Source organism: Meleagris gallopavo, chromosome 1, assembly GCF_905368555.1.
Source record: "Meleagris gallopavo chromosome 1, MGAL_WU_HG_1.1, whole genome shotgun sequence".
NCBI lineage: Eukaryota > Metazoa > Chordata > Aves > Galliformes > Phasianidae > Meleagris > Meleagris gallopavo.
The window spans coordinates 131,678,942-131,702,823 of NC_139404.1; the positions used below are offsets into that span (position 1 = coordinate 131,678,942).

General features: G+C 37.7%; 1 protein-coding gene across 1 annotated transcript; it reads left to right on the forward strand.

Annotated features, from left to right (window-relative positions):
* Positions 1–23,051, forward strand: LOC100540676 (interleukin-1 receptor type 1-like). Its single transcript, XM_085214321.1, has 13 exons — positions 1–150; positions 1,434–1,508; positions 4,196–4,279; positions 5,420–5,486; positions 7,070–7,301; positions 9,373–9,562; positions 10,478–10,652; positions 11,683–11,748; positions 14,453–14,573; positions 15,539–15,684; positions 17,289–17,432; positions 18,180–18,344; positions 19,208–23,051. The coding sequence occupies exons 3-13, from the start codon at positions 4,277–4,279 to the stop codon at positions 19,564–19,566; spliced, it is 1,668 nt and encodes a 555-aa protein (XP_085070447.1). The 5' UTR covers positions 1–150; positions 1,434–1,508; positions 4,196–4,276; the 3' UTR covers positions 19,567–23,051.
* Positions 23,052–23,882: the final 831 nt, after the last annotated feature.

Consider the following 23,882-nt stretch of genomic DNA (forward strand, 5'->3'; position numbering starts at 1 on the left):
TCCCGCACCCATCGCGGGGCTCCGCCGGCCGAGAGGCGGCCTCTGGGCGGGGCGAAGCTCCGGCGCGCAGCCGGGCGGAGCGGGGGCTGCTGCCCGCTCGCGGTGCGGCAGGGGCCGGGGCGACCGCGGGGGCTTGGGGCACGGACGGAGGTGAGGAAGAGCTGCGGCGTAGAGGGGGTGTGCGGTGCCGCGGGCTGCCCGGGCTTACGGCCGTTTGCCGCGCCGCAGTTGAGGGCTGCGTGGGCAGGGAAGGCCTTCCCTTCCCGAGGGTCTCCCGTGTGCCCCGCGTTGTGCGGCGTGGGCTGGAAGCGGAGCGGGCTGATCCCGCGGCTCTTCGGCAGATAGGCTGAAGGCTGGGTGCCCTGCAGGAGAGCTTTCTGCTGCTTTCAGGAGTGCTGTGGACTCTGCTGCGCTTTGTTTGCCCAGTCTCACAAAATCTTTGCGCGTCTGCTGGTTTTCTAGGTTTTGTGTCGCTTTCTTAGGAGTTATTTTCCTTTGGCTTCTTCACTGTGTACGGGACTGTACAAATGCGGGTGGAAGGTGCGGTATATAGGGGAAAAGTGTGGGATCTCACAGCTCAGCCACGCTTCTTTTAGAAGTTCTTAGAGCAGGAAGCAAGACAAAGTTTGGTGCAAATCTTGACGTGGGAAAACACTGCAGAAACGGCTTACTGCATAACTGTGTTCAAGCAAAAGCTTTTATAATTTGTTATATCTGTTAAATCGAGAGCCTCTTGCCTCCTTCACGCTTTGGTGGGTGAAAGCGGTGCCCTGGCAGAGCAGCCTGCAGGACTCTGCAGCAGAGCCCGAGAGCAGCTGCTTCACAGCCCCAGACCGTTCTGTCTGCAGTCACAGCTTGGTAGGACTGAGTTAGCAGTTGTCAGCTCTTGAATTGAAGAAATGTTTATGATTCTTTCCAGAAGTGGCTCTTTAAGTTTGGGGAATTTCATCAGGGACTTCTGGAAAATGCTGTTTGTTGGCTTTGTTCTTTCCTGAGCTTGGTAACTTCGGGCTTGTTTGACTTGGACCGCTTGTATGTGCTTAGACTCTCAAAAGCAAGTTAGAGTTGCTAAATGAACACTCTTCTTTCATAGCAATTGTGAAATCAGAAAGGATTAAAAACTGCAAAATTGACATAAGGCTTTGCACAAAAATTGTTTTATAATGCGATTCCTAATTTAGATAATTTTAAGTCAGTTCCTAAAGGAGAAATAATACTTAAGTTCCTTTTTTAATAAACTTTTTTTTTTTCCCTGAGAATAACGCATTAATTTTTATATTATTCTGCATCCCGTATCTTCTATATTTGTATTTTTATCTCTGTGAGCCCTTCTGGACCATTTAAATAGCTCTCATCTGTTCTCTGAAAGTGACAGTGAAAAAGTTGTAATTTACTCTGGATTTAAGTATGTTCACATTGCTTTATATTGACAGGAGCTGAAATGATACAGAAAACTGTTAGAAGCTGTGACTGCAAAATGAGCTCCTTCCACTTGATGCTGAAAGGAGGTACTGTTTTCAGTTTCTTTGAATACTGATAAGATTGCTTAGATCAAGGTGATTTGAATGGTCTCATTGACTCTAGCTTAATGTGCAGTGGAAATCTGTGCATAAGCATCTTTTGGTTGTTCTCAGATGCGCTGATGGCTGGTTCCGTACATCTACAGATATCCGTATTTTCTTTTTTCCCTCATTCTCTCTCTCATTTCCCTCGTGGTAAAAGGTGAGGCAGTATGTGCAATGAACATCTTGATTAGAATCTAGATGTACAGTAGCTAGTGCTTTTCTCTGAGCTGAACAGGAAGTTGGCTTATAGAGATGTAACCGCTGCAAACTGCTTTCTGGACATTCTTTGATTGGGGTGACTTCATTTGAATTACTTCTGCTGAGTAATGGTTTTATACTTAGAGGCATGGGTTTTCTGTAGTATTGTAACTTGCAGAATTGTCTGAAAAGAAGGCAGTGAAGGGCTAACATTTGTGGTCATCACTATAAAGAGCCAGACTACCACAGTGGCCATCCAGGTCCTCTTTCAGAGGGTTCTTGTGCATCTTTCTGAGTGCCTGTTCAGGACAAGGGGAAATGGTTTCAGAACAAGGAGAAATGGTTTGAAGTTGAGGGAGGGAAGATTTAGGCTGGATGTCAGGGTGAAGTTCTTTACAGAGAGAATGGTGAGGAGCTGGAACAGGCTGCCCAGAGAGGTTGTGGATGCCCTGTCCCTAGAGGTATTCAAGGCCAGGTTGGATGGGGCCTTGGGCAGCCTGGTCTACTATTGAATAGGGAGATTGGTGGCCCTGCATGTGGCAGAAGGGTTGGAGATTCGTGATCCTTGAGGTCCCTTCCAACCCTGGCCATTCTGTGATTCTGCATGTCCCTGTAAAATGATCAGCTACATTCTGCTTATATATCAAGCATCTTAAACAAAGGAGTTGGGACCTCAGGTCAAGTAGCCAGGTAACAAGGTATTGGCTGGTAGACAATCTGTCTCGCTTTGCTTAGCAAGGCACAAACTGACAGGAGAAAACATGCCAAAGAATAATGTGTGATCTGTTTGAATTTCTGTAATGGGTTTAATCTTGTCTTGGTGGCTGTACTTTGGAGCAAATACATAGGTTTTTTTGATTGTTTGTTTTCTCCCTTCTCCCCACTGTTTCAATTAGACTTTTATTAAAGCTTTACTGAAAAAGTTCACTCACTTAGATATGCTGCAAAATTGAGGCATTTTACACCTTCAGACTGTTATGTTGTCTGCTGAGATGCTGATCAATTGCCTTAAATCACAATTTCTGTCTTTTTTCTTCATGACTTATAGACTAAGAGTCCCCCTGGCAGTAACAAGTCCTTACAGGTAGTGATCAGTATTGAAAGCTACTTAAATTAATAGCAGTGTGCTAATAATTGTAGGAGTTAGATGCTTCCTAAGCTGTCTTGAATATTTTGTCATTGTATTGGCCTTTGGAAGAAAATCTTCTTAAAATTTGGAAAATAAAGATACAGTTATGTGTTTTGAAAAGTTTTCTGCAGGACAATTTTCCTAATCTTGCTACGTGCAGACTTCAGAGTCCGATGTCTTTAAAAGCTGTTCTTCAAAAGCTGCATTTAGAGTTGGCGTTGTGCCTAAGGCAAGTAAAAAGGAGGCTCTGTGAAGAGAGGTGTCCTGTAAAAACAAAAAGTCAGTATCCTAAGATAGGTCCACATATTTTCTCTTTTCAAGATGCTAATTTTAGAAAATTGAAGAAATAATAAGTTATATTTAATCTGTGAAAGATAGAAAAGTAACTCGGAAATCAAAACTTATCTTTTTTAGTAGATCAAACCGCAAACATGATTGGTGGGTGAGTGGGTGTTGTTTTTTCTCCTTTTTTCTTAAAGACTATGCGTACATGTTTCCTTTGAGCTCAGCAAGTCTTGAACTGAAAGAGTACTTCAAACTAAGCATGCAGGCAGTAAAGCTGATGCTCTCTCTACGTAAGTAGGACTGAGTCTCTGCAGCCGTATCACAGCAGCGTCGCTTATTGCTGAGATTGAGTTAGAAGACAGTACAGGGTTAATCAATAGGTATGTGAACAAACGACAGTTTTCTTTAAACAAAGTTTGCTATTTCACATCAGTGATTTTAGATAATGTTTCACTGTGTATTCTGCTTGAGAAGGAATGTTTGTAACTTTGAAACAATGCTAGCCAAAATAGAATAGCTCTGCATACTGTTTGGTATTTCAACTACAAAAACTAATATTTTTCACTTCTTTTCAGAATTTCAAAGGTTTACTTTTGCAGTATTTGAACTGGTGGGGAGGGAGTTTGTAAAGAATAAAGCTACTTTAAAGACTCGATCTCTAGCATAGAGTAATAGTAACTTGGTTATTCTTACCCTAAATTTAGGCATCTTTTCCTTTTAGTGATCAAATTAGTCTTAAAAAGTGGCTGGTTATGTCTGGCTTTGTTGCTCACGTTGACTCATATGTAATGTCATCTTCATTTTTTGGTGGAAAAAATATTCTCCAGAGATCCTTCATAGAATTTTTGGTCAGTCTTTACTGCGGGTTTTGTTGGTGCTCTTTTATGTCTCCACTGCAGACACAATGAAGTAGTTGCTTTTATATTTAGGATGTCTGTAGAAAAAGACTGACTCTGAATGTGCATACTGTCTTTCATGTGTTTCATACAATCCCTTGTTTCCCTTCTTATTTTTACAGGTAAACCAAAGCTGCAAGAGTTATGATCAGCTCTTTGACAAGTTACAGGAAAACCACATGCAAGGCAACTAAATAAAGGCTATGGTATGTGTGCTTTTTCAGATATACTGTCCAAAACACGTAAATACTTGGAAACAGTTATATTCCAGTGTTGCACTGTGCTCCATGTGTCCTATCCTACTGCCCCAGCACCTCTGTATTTTTCAGAGAATGTCTTCTCTTTTTCCAAGCCAGTTCTAGCTGAGTAGAAAACTGGCACCTGTGTTCATTACAGTTTGCAATATCTGTTACATGAGAAACCAGATTATTTTAATGCTAGAGGGAACAGTGAGCCATATAGTCATGTAGGAAAGACACAACAGCTATAAGCAGACCTTAACCTGCAGAAAGCTATGTCAGAAATGAAAGGGGTTGAATGTTTTCAAGCTGTCTGTCAGTAGATGTTTTGGGAAGGTCTCTGATGACATTTGCCAAGAAAAAAGCAAAGAGGGAACTTGGTTAAAATATAAAGGTTTTGTGGAAGCCAGTTCTGGGATATAAGGGCAGTGGTTTCTGTTCAGTCTTGCCACTGTTAGGGGAAGCTGCAGAGACCTGAGATGTCTTGAAAGTTTTGCTGTTTTTAGTAACCACAGCAATTCACGTTAGCCACAGTTTACCCATTTGGTAACGTTGTCACCCTTAGACGCAAATTTAAATTTTTGCTTATCTTGGAGTTACAGTGTGTTCATTCTCCAGCAAAGAACTACAAGTTCATCTACTGTCAGAAGTAGTGCTGCCTCAACTGCACAAGCACAGTTTGAAGAATGAAACCTTATGTATCTCTGCAGTTGAGTCTTTTGTAAATGTGTGGAGAGCGGAAGAGCTTAGTCATCTTGTTATCTAAATTATACATTAATAGCGTTGTATACAAGCATAATTTCATCTATGTGAAATGTTTTTTGGGGGCTTTAACCTGCTGACAAATGAAAAATACATGTTTTTCCAGTAGAAAATTGGAAGCTGATGAATTGGAAGTTTTCAGTGTAAAGCTGAAAACTCGGCAGCTTTTTGCAGGCACCAACGGCTGAAATTTTCCAAGGCTGGGGTTAAACTGCCAAACCCATTTTACCCTCCCCAAGATGACTAATGCTTGTCCTCAATTTTTAAGGAGTAATGTGGGGGGCAGATGACAGTGCAGCTTGGAACGCTCTCACCATACTAACGGAAAATAATTTTGCCTTACAGCATAAGATGACATCTACGTTTTTGCTTATTGGTCATCTAATTCTAGTCATACCTTTGTTCAGTGCTGGTAAGTTAGATGTTTTTTGAAATTACTATTTTAAAAAGAAAGTCTGAAAGACACAAGTTGACTGTGTGTAGTAGAGAAGAGTTACTGAGAGAAAATACTGTATTTAGTATTTGTTTTTGTTTTAGCATACTGAAAACATTCCAAATGTTTCTTCTTGGATTGAAGTTGTGCTGGAGGTGGTTAGGACAGGCTGGCATAAATTCAGAGTACTGAGGCTTTGAGTAGCCTCCCTCTAATTCCTTTAAAGAAATTATGAAGAGACTAGCTTCCTTGAATTCACATTAGCTTTTAAATGCCTTCTTTAAGAGTTGTGCTGTATCTCTTGCCCTGAGAACAGACTGGTAGAGGTCAATTAATTAGTAATTTGCTATTACTATTATAATATTTTAATGGTAGATCTAAGTTCTCAGTAGAGTTTAGACTACAGAAATTAGTGGTGTTTATCTTACTGTTCTTGGCATAAGCAGGCTAATATTAAGGGAAATAGCTCTCTAGGAAACTATTTGAATTAGGTGGCAAGATGATGTTAAGGTAGGAAAATTACTGAAGACTTTTAAAAAAAAATCATCAGATGAGCTTTGGATTTACATCATCATTCAGCAAGATTTGCAAAATAAATTGCCAGTGTTTTTTTTTTTTTTTTTTCCCTCCTATGAATTCAGTGTTGCATATATATGCAGATATTCAGAAGCTTTTAAAATGTGCTTCATGGCCAACTGGCTGACTCTGAGAAATGGGTATTTTCTAAAAAATTTAAGCATATAGACTTCTTGATGACTTCTTGCAATATTTGTCATTTTTTCCTCCTGTCTTGTTTTTTTAAACTGATGCTTAGAAACTCCTTATTAAGACACACGACTGTGTAATGTCGACTTGTTACATAGCCATAATTATAAAGGGATGGTGCTTTGGACAGAGAGGAGAGAAACTGCAAATACAGTAAGGAAATAATATAGTCAAGATTTCCTAATCTAAAAACCTCATCTCTTCAAATTTAGATTGTATTATGTGTTGGTTCACGGACTTAATTTTATTTATGTAGAGATCTTGATCTAATTCCATATAGTCATGTGCTTCAGGTCAGACTCTTCTTTTTTTCCTCCTTTTTTTCCCCCCCTTATTTGTTTTTGGCTTTACAGTCATAATGGCCAGAGTAGTGTGTAGAGTTCCATGCTGCTACCATTTGCACTGTGTCTTTTGTAGACAGTATCAACTAAGAGTCTGGTAATTCTACATAAGTGCTATCGTGCTGAAATAGGAAGGGTGTGGAAGATGTGAAGCTTCTATTGCCTGGCAAATCTCACATATCTTCGTATATCATGGTTTGCTGTGTGACTATTGCTGACTGTGGTATCTGAGAGAAGTTTTGACCTAAGCTTTGTAAAGTATGTGCTTATTCAACCAGAAGGTACTGAAGAGATAAAAACAGTAGTGTTCCAATGTTTTGATGGTAAATAATTATGGAAAATTTAATTATTTTGAATTGAAATGGTTATGTGGATATTGATACTTCTTAGAAATATACAGATTAAAAGCATTAGTAAGTTTTCTTTCTCTCTCTCTCTCTTTTTTTTTTTTAATAGAAGAATGTGTTATTTGTAATTACTTTGTTCTTGTTGGAGAACCTACAGCTATCAGTTGCCCAGTAATTACACTGCCAATGCCTCACTCTGATTACAATCTGACTTGGTATAAAAATGGTAGTAGTACACCGATAACCACGGAGAGACATGCCAGGATCCATCAGAGGAAGGGCTTGCTTTGGTTTATTCCTGCAACACTTGAAGATTCTGGACTTTATGAATGTGAAGTAAGGTAAGGAGTGAAACAAATGGATTACTAATGCTTACAGTGTAGTAATATCTGTGGGACCTCGAAGTACAGATGATGATTTTTTATTTTTTTTTTAGGAAAGTGATCTTAGATTAGTTAAAAGCAACATCTTGACCACACTTTTTGTGTGCTGCCTTTTTTCTTCCAAATGTGTTGAATTTGGCATTGCAGAAGTGTTTCATACAGGAAACTTTTTATGTTAAAGGACAATAATATTGACCATGGTGTGGGTTTTTTTTTTTTCTTGTTTGTTTTCATTGTTTGTCTTGGCGGAAGTAAAAGATCACTGTAAAAAGTCTTAACTCCTTCAGCTATTCCTGTGTTCATATGGCTGTTTGATAGCGGCAGATCAGAATGACATTTTAATTTTTTTATGAATGTGATTAAATGGAGGAAGGAGCTATGAATAGCAAACTCTGTATGCTACAGACTATCAACGCATACAGACTTCCTGGATAGCTTTGCAATTCTGGGGAGATCCTTTGGGCAATTTACAAACTGAGAAGCAGAAAACCATTCTTATATGTCTTATTATAAAAAAAATTTGACAAATGCTATTTGTCAAAAATGAGAACGCATATGAAGAGAAAAGCAGTGTGCTAGACATCTTTAAAGATAGAGAGAATATTGTTTACTCAGCATTGTTAAAAAGATTTAAATGCATGGAGAAGAAAGAAAAGAAATAGATTCCTTTTAATTAGTGCACTGGAAATTACCACTTCAAGTGGTCAACTTTTACTTATGGTGGCTGAAATCCACTGTGTGCTGAACAGGAAATTAATGCCAACAAGGCACATAGAAATTGTTTTTTTTTTTTTTTGTCATGGTCTTGCCGCATCACACCAAGAACAACAAATGCAAATCTTTTCAGATAACCCAAATCTTATCTTACTAGTATGTTGTTACATGTACTGCTGTGCATACAGCACACCAGTTATGTTGAAGGGATTTAGGATGTGAGTGTAGTAACAGTGATCAGGAAGAACTTTCAGTGTAGGCACAGATCACAGGCTGTTGCAGCTTCTTGCTTTAGATTCAGAAATGAATCCAAAATTGAAATAGGGAAGAAATGCAACCATTTCAAAGCTAACTAGAAATACATAAACATAGATTTAATTTAGCCATGGTTGCTTTGTGTTTTCTTGGGCCTTTGACCTCCTAAGTTTGGCTTCTGTAATAGCAGCATGCCAAAAAGCATACAGTAAAGCTCACTTGTATTAATTGTAGGCTATGTTTTGTGCATCATGCATTTAAGATTTAATCTTAAAAATTATCAAAGTGCAGCACACTGAAGTTGTAGCCAAGTCTGTGAAAATATCTATCTCTCTTCTGAAAACATCTCACTTAGCATGCCGTGAAGAAATGAAGAGTGAACAGCAGTTAATAATGGCTATTTCTTTATTTCTGTCTCAGATTTCTGTCTTGTAGTACCACATCTTCTGCAGAGCTTTGACACCACAAATTCTTGTCGGTGTTCTGTGAGATCTCAGTCAGAAGTAGTTTCATGTTGATTTTCTACCTTGGTGTATGTCTTATTCAAATGCTTTGTCTGTCTTGTGCTGGAAGTTATTCCTTGCCCCTTCAAAGATTATCATTACTGAGATCAGCCCATTTTCTTCTTCTGTTTACTTTGAGTTCAGCTGAGACTGAAAGTGTTCCAGAGCAGTTATGGTTTGGGTGACCCTGCACTAATGTGTATGGGCAAAGATAGAGCTGAAAACAAAAATGCTAGGTTGCTGCTCTGGGCTCCACAGTGTCGGCTGTGAGAAGTTCTGAATTCTCCTCTGGTGAAACTTCCAGAGCAGATTTCACTTCGGTTCACTACACAGCATAAGAGGTTATTCCCATCTCTCTTGATCTGGAACAGAAAGTGAGGGAGGAACTGAGGGTAATGTTTAAGAGCTGGAGAGACTGTAGCAATAGTGATAGAGGCAAAGCTGGTGAAGACACTAAAATCCCTTTAAGTCCTAAAGTCTCTTTATAAATTTCTTGACTTGCTGGAAACAGAGGCTGTGTTGTTAATGACCTGACTTGTCTGGTCTTCTCATTACAGGAGTCTTAACCGCTCTAAACAAAAAATTATAAATTTAAAAGTTTTTAAGAATGATAATGATTTGTGTTTTAATGGAGAAATGAAGTATGACCAAATAGTGAAGAGTGCAAATGCTGGAAAGATTATATGTCCTGATCTAGAAAACTTTAAAGATGAAGACAATATTAATCCTGAAATACATTGGTATAAGGTATTGTACATATCTATTTAAGATATAGAAGGAAATATTCTTTTTAAAGTGTGCTATGAAGCAACTGTGAATTGAAGCTTTAGAAAGAAAAAGTTTACTCTACAGTTTGAATATGGCATCTATCTTGCCACAGTTAGCAAGAGATACATATTTAAAAAGACAATATGTCAACATTTAGGCTGTAAGTTCTAGAAGAGTCCTATATGTATGTCGCTTTTGTTTGTTGATTTGTGAAATTTGCAGTTGATGTAGCTAGTAAGTTGGTAGGTAAGGTATGGAGGTGATGAATTTAAAAACTTGTGTTTCTTTAAATACTGGGCTCTGCATAGCTATTTCATTTTCTCTGAATATTAAGCTTATTCACTGTCATAGAATCATAGAATGGCCTAGGTTGAAAAGGACCATAATGATGATCTAGTTTCAATCCCCCTGTTATATGCAGGGTTGTCAATATGTTGATTATAGCATAGTATTCTTATGCCTCTTGCTCTGAATCCAGCAAAATATTGTGTAGACTATGCAGACTCAGAAAGGTATAGGTTTTTTTCATGTTGAGGTATAATTCTAGAGCAGTTCAACTCTTAATTCTGATGCTGGCTTTCAAGTATTTATATGGGCCTGTGTATTATATTTGAAATAAAATGAACAGGTGTAGCATCAAGGCTCTTTTGGGATGAAGTGATTCTAAACTGTTTATAGGCTGTGGAAAAGAAAGGAATTTCTCACTGCATTTGCCATTGCCACAGAAGTGATAATACATTCAACATCATGAGTCACTGCTACAAAAGCTCAATTTCATCTCAGTGAAATAGAAATGTAGGCACGCATTCTCTAAATTCTGCTACAAATGCAATGACTTTTAGTCCATTTGCGTGATAAGTCCTCCTAAATCACAGGTATTTTTGATACTTCTAGGAGTGTAAGTCTGGATTTCTTGAAGACAAGCGACTTGTTTTGGCAGAGGGTGAAAATGCCATATTGATCCTCAATGCTACTATACAAGACAAAGGAAACTACACATGCCGTATGGTATATACATTCATGGGAAAACAATATAATGTTTCACGCACCATGAATCTGGAGGTTAAAGGTAACCACACTGAGGTTTTATTCTCTTTTTTTTTTTTTTGTTCTATTTATTTGTAAGTTATTTGTATATAGACATAAGCAATTTGGCATGACACTTTTCAGCTCTGTGGGATTAGGTCTGCAAATTTTCTTTAAATCAGTTTTTCCTTGAATGCAATGATTAAAGTGCAATAATGCATAGTGCTACCCTTGAACATGGCTTTTAAGAAAGAATTGTCATAGGGAAATGAGAAATCTGAGGTTAGGAATGGAAAGAAACAGTGGTTACTGGGGTGGTGGTTTTGTTTCTGCCAAAAAAAAAAAAAGAACAACCAACAACCATGTAAACAACCATTAAACCAAAACCAAACAAGTAATTTTTATTGAGATCAGGACAGCAGAACTTTTTGTAGCCCTGCTGGTCAGTTTGTTTTTGTAGACAGCCTTAATGGTGACCTGATCTCTACCATGACAGTAGCCCTTTCAGAAAAGTTGGCTAGAGCTGTATTTTCCATCTTCTTAGATTGAGTCAGTACTCTTAGGTTAGATAGACAATACAAGAGCAGTAGCTTGATAGCAATGAGTCTCTTTATTATTGCAAAATGATACAATTCTAGCCTAGCTTAAGTGTGTGCTTGTTAACTCTTACTTAAACAGATACTCACCCAACCAAGAAGATTGAGTCATTGTGATAATTCCTCTTTCTCTTCCTTATCTATCTCTCTGACAAAGTTCATTGCATTATTTTTGATCTTGTTTCTGTTATGTGGTTTTGTATTGCATCTATATAAATTTTCACAGAATTTAAGACTTAAAAAAAAAAAAAAGTAAGGTAAACTGAAATATTCTGTCTTGGAAGCTAAAAGAATAATTTAGTCGGAGTGCAGCAAATCTCATTAGAGATTTTCTACTGGAAATTTGAAACTGGCAGTAGATTTGGTGCTACAATAGAACCATACAATAAAACAAAAACATTGCAAAACTTTCAGTTAGAGTAAGTTGTGAAACTCGTATTGCCCAGAGGTTTTATTTATTTATTTATTTTCTTTCAGAAAGTCCACTGAAGATGAGACCGGAGTTTATTTATCCAAACAACAATACAATTGAAGTGGAACTTGGTAAGTAGTGAATATTTAAGAAATTGTTAAAATTTAGTTAACAGATAAACTCCCTACCTTTCTGAAATAACATATTAACAGTTCAGCTGATTTCTGCAAGACTGGTATGTAGACACGTGCACTGAGGAGGGTAGATGACTGAACATGATTTCCTGCTAGTGGTTTGCAGATAGAATAACAGAGTGCACCTAATAGAGTCTCTTGACCAGCAATGTCAGGTTGGATGTGTCTATATTTGATTATGGCAATCTATCCTTTGTACCACTTCTCACTGCCTGTGTCCTGGCATATCTTCAGTATCATTGGAAATATAGTTATGTATATGCAACATGTTAGGATATTTACCAGTTGACCATTTTCAGTAGCTTTTCTTGTCCTGTATGTTTCCTATCTCTCTACTCTCTCTGGAAAATGGATTTTCCAGATGAATCTTAATGCCCTTCTAGGGAATTAAAAGATTTTGGATACTGATCTTCTGTGAAGTGTTGAAATGTTCATGGACATCCAGATACTGTTAATCTTAGAAATTTCTTAAACAAAAGAGATTCTGACTGGATACAAGAACTAACTTTTTCCCAATGAAGACAGCCAGGCAGTGGATTTGCCCAGAGAAGCTGTGCATTCTCTGTCCTTGGAGGTTTCAAAACCTGTTTGGATAAAGCTCTCGAGTAGCCTGAGCTGATTTCATAGCTGGCCCTGCTTTGAACAGGAAACTAGACTAGAATCATACTGAGGTCCTGCCCAACGTGAGTTATTCTGTGAATCAATGAGCTAAGAATGTAGTGTGCGAGTCTTTTCCTAAGAAGACCTATACATGTTTAGATTGCACATTTGTATACAATATGTATACAATAAATGTGTTGTACAGGTGTAGCCTAGAAGAATGAGTTTTGAAACTGTAAGAATTGTGATTTTTTTTAAAATCATTTTGTACCAATTAGAACTGTTTCCAATAAAAATCTTTGATTAAAAAGGGCTTTAACTAATCTTGGAGAAATGTGAGTGGCTGTTGCAATTTCCTAATGAAGAGAGGTCTAACGTGTCTGGCACTGTTTTGAGGAAGCAGTTGTAACTGCTAATAAAAATATTAAGGAAGCCCAGAGGAAAGGTTGTGCTAGCATCATATGGGAATCAAAGCCAGAGAATTATGGATTACTCTTATATACATCACACTTATGGTAGTCAAACCACTATTCAGGGGTCTGATCAGCATAGGCCCTTAAAAGGCACTTTAATTTACTGAATGCATAAAGGACTTTTTTAATCCTTTGATAGTACTTACTGAGAAAATGGAAGATCAAGTAATTGTCATTCCAGGGACTGTCTGTTATTCTTGGCTTATATTAAGATTTGTTATGGGACACCTGTGACTTTTTGTTTAGATGACTGTGTTTTAGATGAGCATTTGGGTCCAAATTTGTTAAAGCTTAAACATTGTTGATTAAAACTTGCTGTTACATTATTGTTCATCCTAACTGATCTAAGGCATCCAAACCCAGCTTTAATTACTTCACAGACATTGAGAAAGCAGTCATACATGGGACTAAAGGGAAACACAAGGCCTTCACCCACAAGGTGGGTTTATTGTGGCTGAAGAATTAACACAAAATAAATGTTTCTTGATGACAGGGAGACTCTTTAAAGGAAGAGCAAACTCTATTCTGGAGGGAGATGATTGAGGAGAATCTATGATTTCTATGTAAGCTCTGTTCTGGTAATTACTCTGGAATAAACCTTTAGTTCACATGCATGCTTTTGATAGAGACTATCCTTTGGTGGAAGCGTCTAGATCTGTGGTTCTAGGAAATGAAACCCTGAGATCATTACATAACTTCTGTTGGTAAAATAAAGAAGGAAAGGACTCCATGAAAGATGCTTCCGTTCTCGTAAATGGAACTGTTTGAGGTACATTGGCAATAAATACATTCTGCAACTTGACTTGCTTTCTTAATGCTACTGTATGATACTCATACTGTAAGATCTGGATTCTTGATGGCAAGGGAACTTACGGATGGGTGAACTTGCTCTGAAAGCAGAGTGTGAGTGTAATCACAAACCATTCCAGTGGACAATGTTGGCCAAAAGACAATGATCTGATGTCAATATGCATGGTCACTAAGAATAGGATGCAGCTCCAGGTCATAGATACCTACCTATGGGTGCCTACATATGACTTAAGGACTTGAACTTGTGCTGTTATTAATAGGGGCTTAATTCAGTTGCCTATTCATAGATGTCTAGTGCTGTTTTGGTTGAACTGACTACTCCAGCTGTGCAGGTTTCCTGAAGATCTGGAGCTTCATACAGATGTTTTTTGACATATTATCACACTGTGTACAGGCAACTAATTTAAGCCTGGGAGATCTTTAAGTGTAGTCAGAGGAATCTAGAGAGCCATTCAGATGGAAAGGCTTAGGTATCCATTCCAATAGCAGATTCCAGTGGAGGTGCACTCCTTTACTAGATATTTAGTTCACATGTAGACATGAACATTCAGATACCTACATTTAGGGTGGAATTCACATCCAGGTTGGAGACACTCAACAGTGGAGTAGAAATGGATGAGTTTTATGGACTCTGCTTTTTGTAAGGTAAGTGGGTTTTTCCTTACCCCTCTTTTTCCAGCTGTTCCCCTAACACTTGAATCTGCTTTTGTTACAAGACTTTCAATTGCTGTATTTAATTTTTTTGTTTTGCTTTGTAGGCTCTCATATAGTCATGGAATGCAATGTATCAAGTGGTGTGTACGGCTTGCTTCCATACTGGCAAGTTAATGATGAAGATGTTGATAGCTTTGACAGCACCTACAGGGAACAGTTTTATGAGTACGTTCTTATACATTGAACTTAAGTGCATTTCTGTGTGATGCAATTGGTAGTAATTTGTGGTGAATTCACTGTAAAGTTGACTAGTAGTTAATGGCAGTAGTCATTCAAAGAATGATTAGAAATCTGCTTCTGGTACATTATATCCTTAATGCTTGATTTAAAAAATATAAGCAATTTCTTAAAAACACAAATGGCATGAAGCAACTATATTCAGACCTTTAGAAAGTTGTTATGAAATGTATCATTTTGTAAGGCTTATTTATGTATTTATTTTTATGCAACGCTTCTACTAAAAGATTACCTCTTGTCCTCTATCATTAATATGAGAAGGAAAGATATTTTAAGGCCAAAAAAAATAAATCACTCTGTTTATTTTTATTTGTTAAATTGACCTGTTTTCAAATACAGATATAGCTGTTGATTTTGAAGTGCACAGAGGAGAAGACCTTGTTGGAGAATATTTAGGTTATATATTTTTTTCCTTTAAGTAAATTAAGTACAAATTAAACCAGAAAAACATAGTAATTTCTTCCGAAACAGAAGGATCTTTGTTTCTGAGTGACTAATCTATACTGTAGCAAATTGTGGGTATGCTGTCTGTTTTATCATCACATCAACCACTACCACTAACCATAATTCTTTAAGTGTAGAGAAGGATGGAGGGGGTTTTTTTGTGGGTGTCATTTTTTTTTTTTTCTTACTAGTTGTTTTTTGATCTATTGAAGACAACAAAGTAGGAGGTTCAGTGGTGGATCTTTGATGAGGCTGGGTACAATGGGTGATCAGTCTGGAATCAACTGGCCATTTCAGAGTCATGCAGAAGCATTGCTGTCTCCATCATCAGTGCAAAAACTGGATAGTGTCATATTGAATACTGTTTTTAAAATGATTTTTTTTATGTGATTCCAGTTTCTGTTGATGCTTCTTTTCTAATTCTTTTTCTTTTTTTCCCCCAATGAAAGAGAGGGAATGCCTCATGGGATTGCTGTGTCTGGAACAAAATTTAACATTTCAGAAGTGAAATTAAAGGATTATACTTATAAATTTTTCTGTCACTTCTTTTATGATTCTCAAGAATTTACATCATACATCAAATTGGAACACCCAGGTAAGCTGCCCCATCTTGGTAAAATTATGATGATCATTGATGATTGCTTCCCAATTAGTTTGACACCACATTACTTGTAGCTAAAACTGTGCAATGTACCTTTGTGCTAAGCGGGCAGTACAATTCAGTATCTTCCTTTGTGGCATCTTTATCTCATATTCCTTTTCACAGTAAGTTCAAAGAAAATATCACTTGGAATGTGCTTTGCTTTCTCCTGTTTGGTGTTTGGGAAAAATCAATGAAACATTTAAATTACATTGAAGCAAATATGAGTCCTTGGCAGAATATTGTGCTTCATTTTGCACACTGGCATGTGGGTCAGAGGAGATAGCATGCGCAGAAGAACAGTGAAAATGGCCAATTCTCTTAGAGAACCAAGAGGGGACATAACTAAGAATGGAACTATGCCTTAAAAGAAAACAAATACATCTGTGGATCTGGTTGTTCTAACCTTCACTAGCAAGGAATGGGCTCAGGTTGCCAGGATAAGAAAAAGTTGTTTAATAATAGGAAAAGATCTGAAGGATGATAGTGAAGCTATGAAATAGTTTGTTTGGAAAAGTTGTGGGATTACTGATGCATGTGCTTTGTTACCACCTTCTAGACTCATGCATATTGACTGGGAGCTTGTTGGATATCTTGTAATTGGCTCAGAGACAGGATATGATTGATCTGTTGCTGACTAGTCTGAAATCTTTCTTTTTATTATAAAAGCCTTATGCTAAAGATAAAATGAGCATGTAAAACCGCAGATTCAATGCTCAAGAATTTCATTCTTTGCAGTTAAGAACAGATGCACAGAAAAGCAAACCACCAGATTTAATAAGCGACCACTTATTTTATTTTTTGATTTAGCTATGGAAGATTATCTGGTCTGCTGAGTGGCAAAGCTGACTTGGTCAACTGTGAGCCAATCCTTTGACAGAGGTTATTTTCAAACTGGCAACACTGTAAACAATAATTGACTGAAAGTGGATCAGAGCTCTAGCTTGCTACAGAAGTATAAACAAATTATTTGCTTACCGTAACTAAGATTGTCAGGGGAGCAATTAACCCCAGAATTTTAGTGCATCAACTAAAAATTGTAGTTTGTGGAATTGTTTGTGGGTGTCATTTTTTTTTTTTTCTTACTTGTTGTTTTTTGATCTATTGAAGACGACAAAGTAGGAGGTTCAGTGGTGGATCTTTGATGAGGCTGGGTACAATGGGTGATCAGTCTGGAAAAAGCAGCATAGTCAGGAAGCCATCTCTGACTTCCTTGCTTTCTGACCGATCAAATTTTGTACTAGAACTCTCACTGTACTGTAACAATGAGATATACATTAATATTTTGGTGTATTGGCTGAGAGAAGCCTCTTTTGTCCCACTGTTAAGGTACCTTTTCTCTGAAAGATAAAATCTGACACGTCAAATGACAGTATTTGTAAAAAGCATGCATGAAAATATTTCAGTTTTGTCATTCATTGTATTTTCAATCCCTTATTGACTAAACAACATTTGAAAAAAGATAGAGAGTTTTTAACATTTCTTTTTCTGTTTCTCATCTATAACTCTATTTTCATTTGTTTTTCTTTTTTCTCCTTTTATCCCATGTTTTACTGCAGTTCAGAACATTCGGGGTTACTTGATTGGAGGAGGAATTTCTTTGATATTTTTATTATTTCTTATACTCGTTATCTACAAGACCTTTAAAATTGATATTGTGCTTTGGTATCGGAGCTCCTGCCATCCTTTCCTGGGTAAAAAAGGTATGTTTATGTAGTAGTGCAGGCGTACTTTGAGAGCGCTGTGTGTTGCATGGAGCAGATTGTTTCCATGGAGTGTGACTGGTAATTTCTCATGAGTTTTCTCTCTGTCGTGTCCTAGCATTCAGAATAACATTGGATGGTGTGCTGTCTGTAAGAGCGGCATGCTGAAGTATGGGCCATTTCCAAACACCTGAGAACAGCTACATCAGTAGGGAAACAGAAAATATCTACTAGATATATTGATATTCATTGGGCCTTCTGTGAAGTCTTTTATGTCTGGTCTTTCTGAAGTTGTGTTTTCTGACATACTAAATGTGCTTCTGATCTTGAAGTTTGCCAAGTATTTTTTTTTGCATCTAAGTGGTTGTGTTTTGGTTACAAGAATGATCTGATATTTACATGGCTGCTGGAATTCTAAAGCACTCAATTGTCCCATTGCAACAGCTATTTTCTAGATAATTCAGTGGTAATGCATTTTTTTTTTTAATTTAGGGTTGAATAAGAATACTCAAATATATTTAATTTACGGATCTCTTGCCTGTTCAGAACCAACATAGTGAATTCTTGAGTCCCATTTCTACAAATATATCAGGCTCAATATAATTATGCATGCTTAGGTAATAATAAGATTAGAACCCAGAGTAATGTGTCAAGCGGGGGATGAAACAGAACTTAGCAATATATTTTTTGTTTATGTCTTTGGAATTCTTTTTTAAAAGTATATTATTCTTATTGCTCATTCTTTAGTTTCAGATGGAAAGATCTATGATGCTTATGTTCTATATCCAAAGAACAGAGAAAGCTGCTTGTACTCATCCGATATTTTTGCTCTGAAGATACTTCCAGAAGTCTTAGAAAGACAGTGTGGATATAACCTCTTTATATTTGGGAGGAATGATTTAGCAGGAGAAGGTGAGCTATCTGAAAACAAATAATACTCAAGTTTTCTCATAGGTAGCTGAAGTAAGATGCAAATATAACTCAGGAACAGGAGTCTTTCAATGTCTTTCCACGGACCATTATTTGCTTTGTCTTCCATTTGCATGTAACAAAAATTTGCATATCAGAACAAGCTATTAACATGAAAAGGTCATAGCTTTATCTAGGTCTATGGTTTTGATTGCTCTTTTTATGCAGAACTTCTTAACATCTACTCTCATGTGGTCAGGTTGTGTTGCTTTGGCCAAATCTACTCTTGACAGCTAACACAGCTTGCACACTCTTATCCTGTCCTTATTTATGAGATAAAGTGTGTTGGCTCAAATATCAAACAGTAAACAAAGCAGTTGGAATGTATGGGTACCATCTTAATAGCTGGAGCACCTCTCCTATGAAGAAAGGTTGAAGGAACTGGGCTTGTTTAGCTTGGAAAAGAGAAGGCTCCGAGAAGACCTCATTGTGGCCTTCCAGCATATGAAGGGAGCATATAAACAGGAGGGGCAACAGCTGTTTATGAGGATGGATAGTGACAGGACGACGGGGAATGGTTTTAAACTGAGACATGGGGGGGTTTAGGTTAGATGTTAGGAGGAAGTTTTTCACACAGAGGGCGGTGACACACTGGAACAGGTTGCGCAAGGAGGTTGTGGATGCCCCATCCCTGGAGGCATTCAAGGCCAGGCTGGATGTGGCTCTGGGCAGCCTGGTCTGATGGTTGGTGACCCTGCACATAGCAGGGGGTTGAAACTAGATGATCATTGTGGTTCTTTTGAACCCAGGCCATTCTATGATTCCATTCTATAATTAATTTTGCTCAACTTTTTTTTTCTCTGCAGCTGTGATCAGTATTACTGATGAAAAAATCCATCAAAGTAGAAGAGTAATAATTATCTTAGTACCAGAACCATCATGTTATGGTGTTCTAGAAGATGCATCTGAAAAACATCTTGCTGTGTATAATGCTCTTATCCAGGATGGTATAAAAATAATTCTGATTGAACTTGAAAAAATAGAAGATTATGCAAACATGCCAGAATCCATCAAATATGTTAAGCAAAAGTATGGAGCTATCCGATGGAAAGGGGACTTCTCAGAAAGGTCACACTCAGCAAGTACAAAGTTCTGGAAAAAAGTGCGTTATCACATGCCATCCAGAAAACATGGATCTTCATCAGGATTTCATTTGTCACCATAAGACTTGAATTCTCCTCAAGGAACAACAGAAAAATGACAGTGACTGACAAAGTTTATATAATTGGTGATGGATTGATAGCAGGTCATATGTATCTGTTTTGTACAAACAATCTCACCCAAATTTTCTGGATTGAAGGTACTACAACTTTATCTACAGACGTGAATCATATTTTCTTCTGACCACATCAGCAGAATGTCTTGAAATGTCATCAACAGCACAGTGATGGCATGGAAACCTTTAGGAAGTACTTAAGGACTCTTCCAAGAATTGCACTGTGATTTTCTAAAGCATTTTTTAATTTTTGAAAACAATAAGAAAGACCCAGAAAAATACTTTCTAGCAATTAAAGGATGAGTATGAAGGAAATTGTATAAATTAATTATAATTGTGATGTTATATAATGGACTTGGTTGATGCTGGTGATTGTTTTTTTTGTTGTTTTATGAAATGACATGAATCTTATTTGTTACAAGTTTATTTGCTGCTGTGTTCATTTTGCTCAAAGATAATACCATCACTGTTAGTGCATCTGTGTGGTATCACCTGAGAGAAAAGGTAAAAGACAATCCCAACTTCCCCAGCATGCTATTCAGCCTGACAAAGAGTAAATTCTCTTTCTTGATCTATGTTACATTTAAAGAACTGCATGGTTCTCGGCCCCTAATGCCGTTCAGACATCATTAGAAGTATCGTTGTATTGCTGTTCCTAGTCTTAAAATGTTTAATGTCCAGAGGACTTTTATCTTGTTAAGTGCCTTAGTGTATTTGTCCTTTATTACCATGTGGAGCTACGAGCTCATGACTGATTCTCTCATGCAGACTAGAGAATTGTTGGCTTTGTCCCTGACATCTCAGGGACCAAAACTGCTTCAGGCACAGACTATAAAGCAGGGTTGTCTCCACGTATTGCTGATGCTGGAAGTGAGCATGTTTCCCTTCCCATTCCCACCCAGGGTACTGGCTCCAGGATTTGTCAGCTCTGAAAGCTTGAGCTACCTGAACAGACTAATGTGACAGAGATGCTTTTCTGTTCTCCCACATCAGTGAGTTTATCATTCCTGGAAGGGTCATTGTTCAGTGGAAAAGGAAAAAGGATAGAGTGGTCATGCTTGGTAGCTCTATGTGCATTTAGAAAATAGAGCTGAAATAACACAGTTGCCCAGAGAGAGAAAGATGGCTGGAGTCTAATGGGTTTACACTGGAGTCACAGCTTTCAGATGGTTGTTTGGGAACGAAAGCTGTTAAAACTTATTGTGGATGCTGAATGCTTTTTCTTTCCCTCTTTCTTTCTTTTGCTCTTTTAGCAACTTTATGTACAACTTGGATTTGTTAACTCCGAAGCTAAGACTCATGTGTAACAGTGACACAGTTTGTAATGATAAATTCTCTTGAAGGGGGACTTCCTGTTTTCAAAGAAATGTCATGTTTGTAGATAGAAGATTTACAGGAATAAGAGATGTGAGAGTTAAACCACCTGTGCTTTTCATTTTCTGCTCAAGTTTCCAATTCTAAGTTAGAGATTTAGTTTTGTATGGAAGCTTCAGTGTTTATCTCTTACAAGTGGACTATGTAGTCTAAGTATAAGGCATAGATGCTTCTTGTGAACAAACTTAGAAAATTTCAGAGTTTGGTGAACTGTATGCTATCTGGAAACTAGCCTGTGGTTCAAGTTATTATACACAGGCATTGCTTGGTTTTGCTGCTAGTGACTTTTGATTACTAGTTCCTTTTTAAAAACAAAAAAAAAAATGTTCTGAGAAGAAAAGTATTGAACTGTTTTTGTGATTTTTAAAATGTAGATGTAATGACCAATTGCCTGTGTTCTCAAGGAAAAAATATGACAGCTCTGCTAATGGTGTGTGGGTAGGAGAAAGGCACAAGGCTGGTTAATAAACTGAAGTTTATGGGTTATGTAACAGTTGCAAAATAGGTAGGTAGTTATATGTAAGGCAGAGAGATTGAGAGAGAATTGAGAGAATGAAGGAAGCAAAAAAAAAAAATAAATCTCTGCAGTTGTGTACACTAATTCCTTTGTGATTGTTTGCTCTAGTGTTAATAATTGTCCTAGTACAGAATTTCAAGAGAAGGCATCTGATCAGACTGTGATGATTGATTTGCAACATGAGTTTCGGATCTGCCTTTAATTTCTGCTTGTGATTCTGAATTTCTGTTTGTGTTCATGTCCTCTTAACTTCTGTTTTGCAGAACCTTTTTTTCCCCAACTCAAATTTTGGTAAATCTTATTACATACTGCAGAACAATCAGCTTACTACTATGTAAAATTCCTTTGTTTTCCAACAGCTTTCCAAGCTGTTCTCAAATGCTGCTGCTAATATGGTATTAGGCAGAAATTATTCCTTTGAATTGATCCTTTGATATCTCTGATACCACTTTTTCATCTGAAAAACTTATGTTCTGCATCCCTCAGAATTCTTCTAGTCTTTGAATATCGCTTCCTTCATTTTGACACTATAGTGTTATTTTTGGGGTTGTTTTTTGTTTTCCAGTCATAGCTCTATTCTTCCTTCCCTATCCTCAACCAAAAGAAACTGATGGTCTGAGGTGCCATCCCTCAGAACTGCCCAGTGGCCATAGGATGGCGTGACCTTTGTATTGTGCCTCACAGGTGACAAAGCCAATGGAAATAACTTCCTTTCCCACTTTAAGTTATTTGATTACCTTGGTGTATGCTGGAAATTTGATAATCTCTGCTTTCTCAGCTTTGTGAGCTGAGTGTATATCTGACCAGAATGGAATGAGATTCTATTTCAGGACAAGAGGGGGGGAAAAAAGTACATGGGAAATGTCAGGGTATTTCCAACTGTTTTGGTGCTGGAATATTTTATCAAAGAATGTCATGCATGTATAAACCAATTCACATGCTTATCTTCTGTTCTCATTCAATGTTTTATTCAAGACAGAATTGTCTTGGGAGAAACACTTCTGGTCATGAGGTGTCACATTTATTTAGCTGTTGCACTAGATCTGCTTTTCAATATAGTGTTTGTTTGGTGATAGTCCATCATGGTAAAAGAGTCTTGAGATCCATTTCAAGTTACTGAAATTCATCTGGACAAGGTGAATGTGCTAATTGGTATGGTTCACATTGATAAAAGAATTTAGTGGGACAGAAGCTGTATAGCTTGGTCTTTTGTCAGAAGATCTCAATATCAAATGTGAAGACTAGACACTGGAAGTATATTTTTACTTGGAGGACTAATATTGACTTTGCATTTCCACCTTGACAGTTTGCAAGCCAGCCAATGGAATTCCACCAACCTCTGGCCTCTTCAGTTTTTGTGTTTATGAAGAACTGCTACTTGTTATGCCTTCCTTTAGTGGAAAGTTATTTTACTGAGCCAAAAATACTCTTAATTGTTTGTTTTGATATATTTGTATGACTGAAGTTTTCATGTGTGTTATGTAAAGACACTTTGAAGAAAGGTTGTTTTTAATTCAATAAAACACTACCTAATTTTTTCTTACAGTGTTGCTTTTTTCTCGTTTCTCCACTAAAGCACGCTGAAAATGAACAATAGCAAACAGTTGTCCTAAGAATTTGAAGTATTTTGGACATACTGCTTTATTTGTATCATATGATCATAGAATCACAGAATCATAGAATCATAGAACGGCCTGGGTTGAAAAGGACCACAAAGATCATCTACTTTCATCCCCCCTGCTATGTGCTGGGTCACCAACCACCAGACCAGGCTGCCCAGAGCCACATCCAGCCTGGCCTTGAATGCCTCCAGGGATGGGGCATCCACAACCTCCTTGGGCAATTTGTTCCAGTATGACACTACCCTCTGTGTGAAAAACCTCCTCCTAATATCTAATCTAAACCTCCCCTGTCTTAATTTAACCATTCCCCTCTTCCCTTCCCATTTGCACTGCATTCAATCTGCTATTCTCAGAACTTGGCAACGGGGGGAGAGAGAGTCTCAGTAACCACTGGGGCTAATCTAGGTAGTCTCAGTACAGCATTAGCACTAACCACCTTGTCTGTCTGGGTAGCCAGGAGCTGAGAGCTTGGCTCTGCCCAGTCCTGTGCTTTCTGCTTTCCTTGCAGGGAGGTGAGGCTAGATCAACTCCAAGCCTGCAGCATCATGCACTGGGAGCAGCACAGTGATTTAACATGTTGAATCCTGATGAAACAGTTAAGTTTCTCATCTTGTTTAGGAATCTCATTTTATTTTTATTATTATTTTTATTATTATTTTGAAACTCGGAAATTTCTAGCATTAACATATTAATTGCTAGCTGAGACTTTTCATTTTTCCTAATTTGCTAATAGTCCTCCTCCCATGCAAAGT

Bases quoted from the DNA above. Each gene is read 5' to 3' on its own strand.
- LOC100540676 (XM_085214321.1), top strand. The intron at 17,433-18,179 runs GTATGTTTATGT...CTCATTCTTTAG, and splicing joins TCCTTTCCTGGGTAAAAAAG to TTTCAGATGGAAAGATCTAT. The intron at 18,345-19,207 runs GTGAGCTATCTG...TTTTCTCTGCAG, and splicing joins GAATGATTTAGCAGGAGAAG to CTGTGATCAGTATTACTGAT.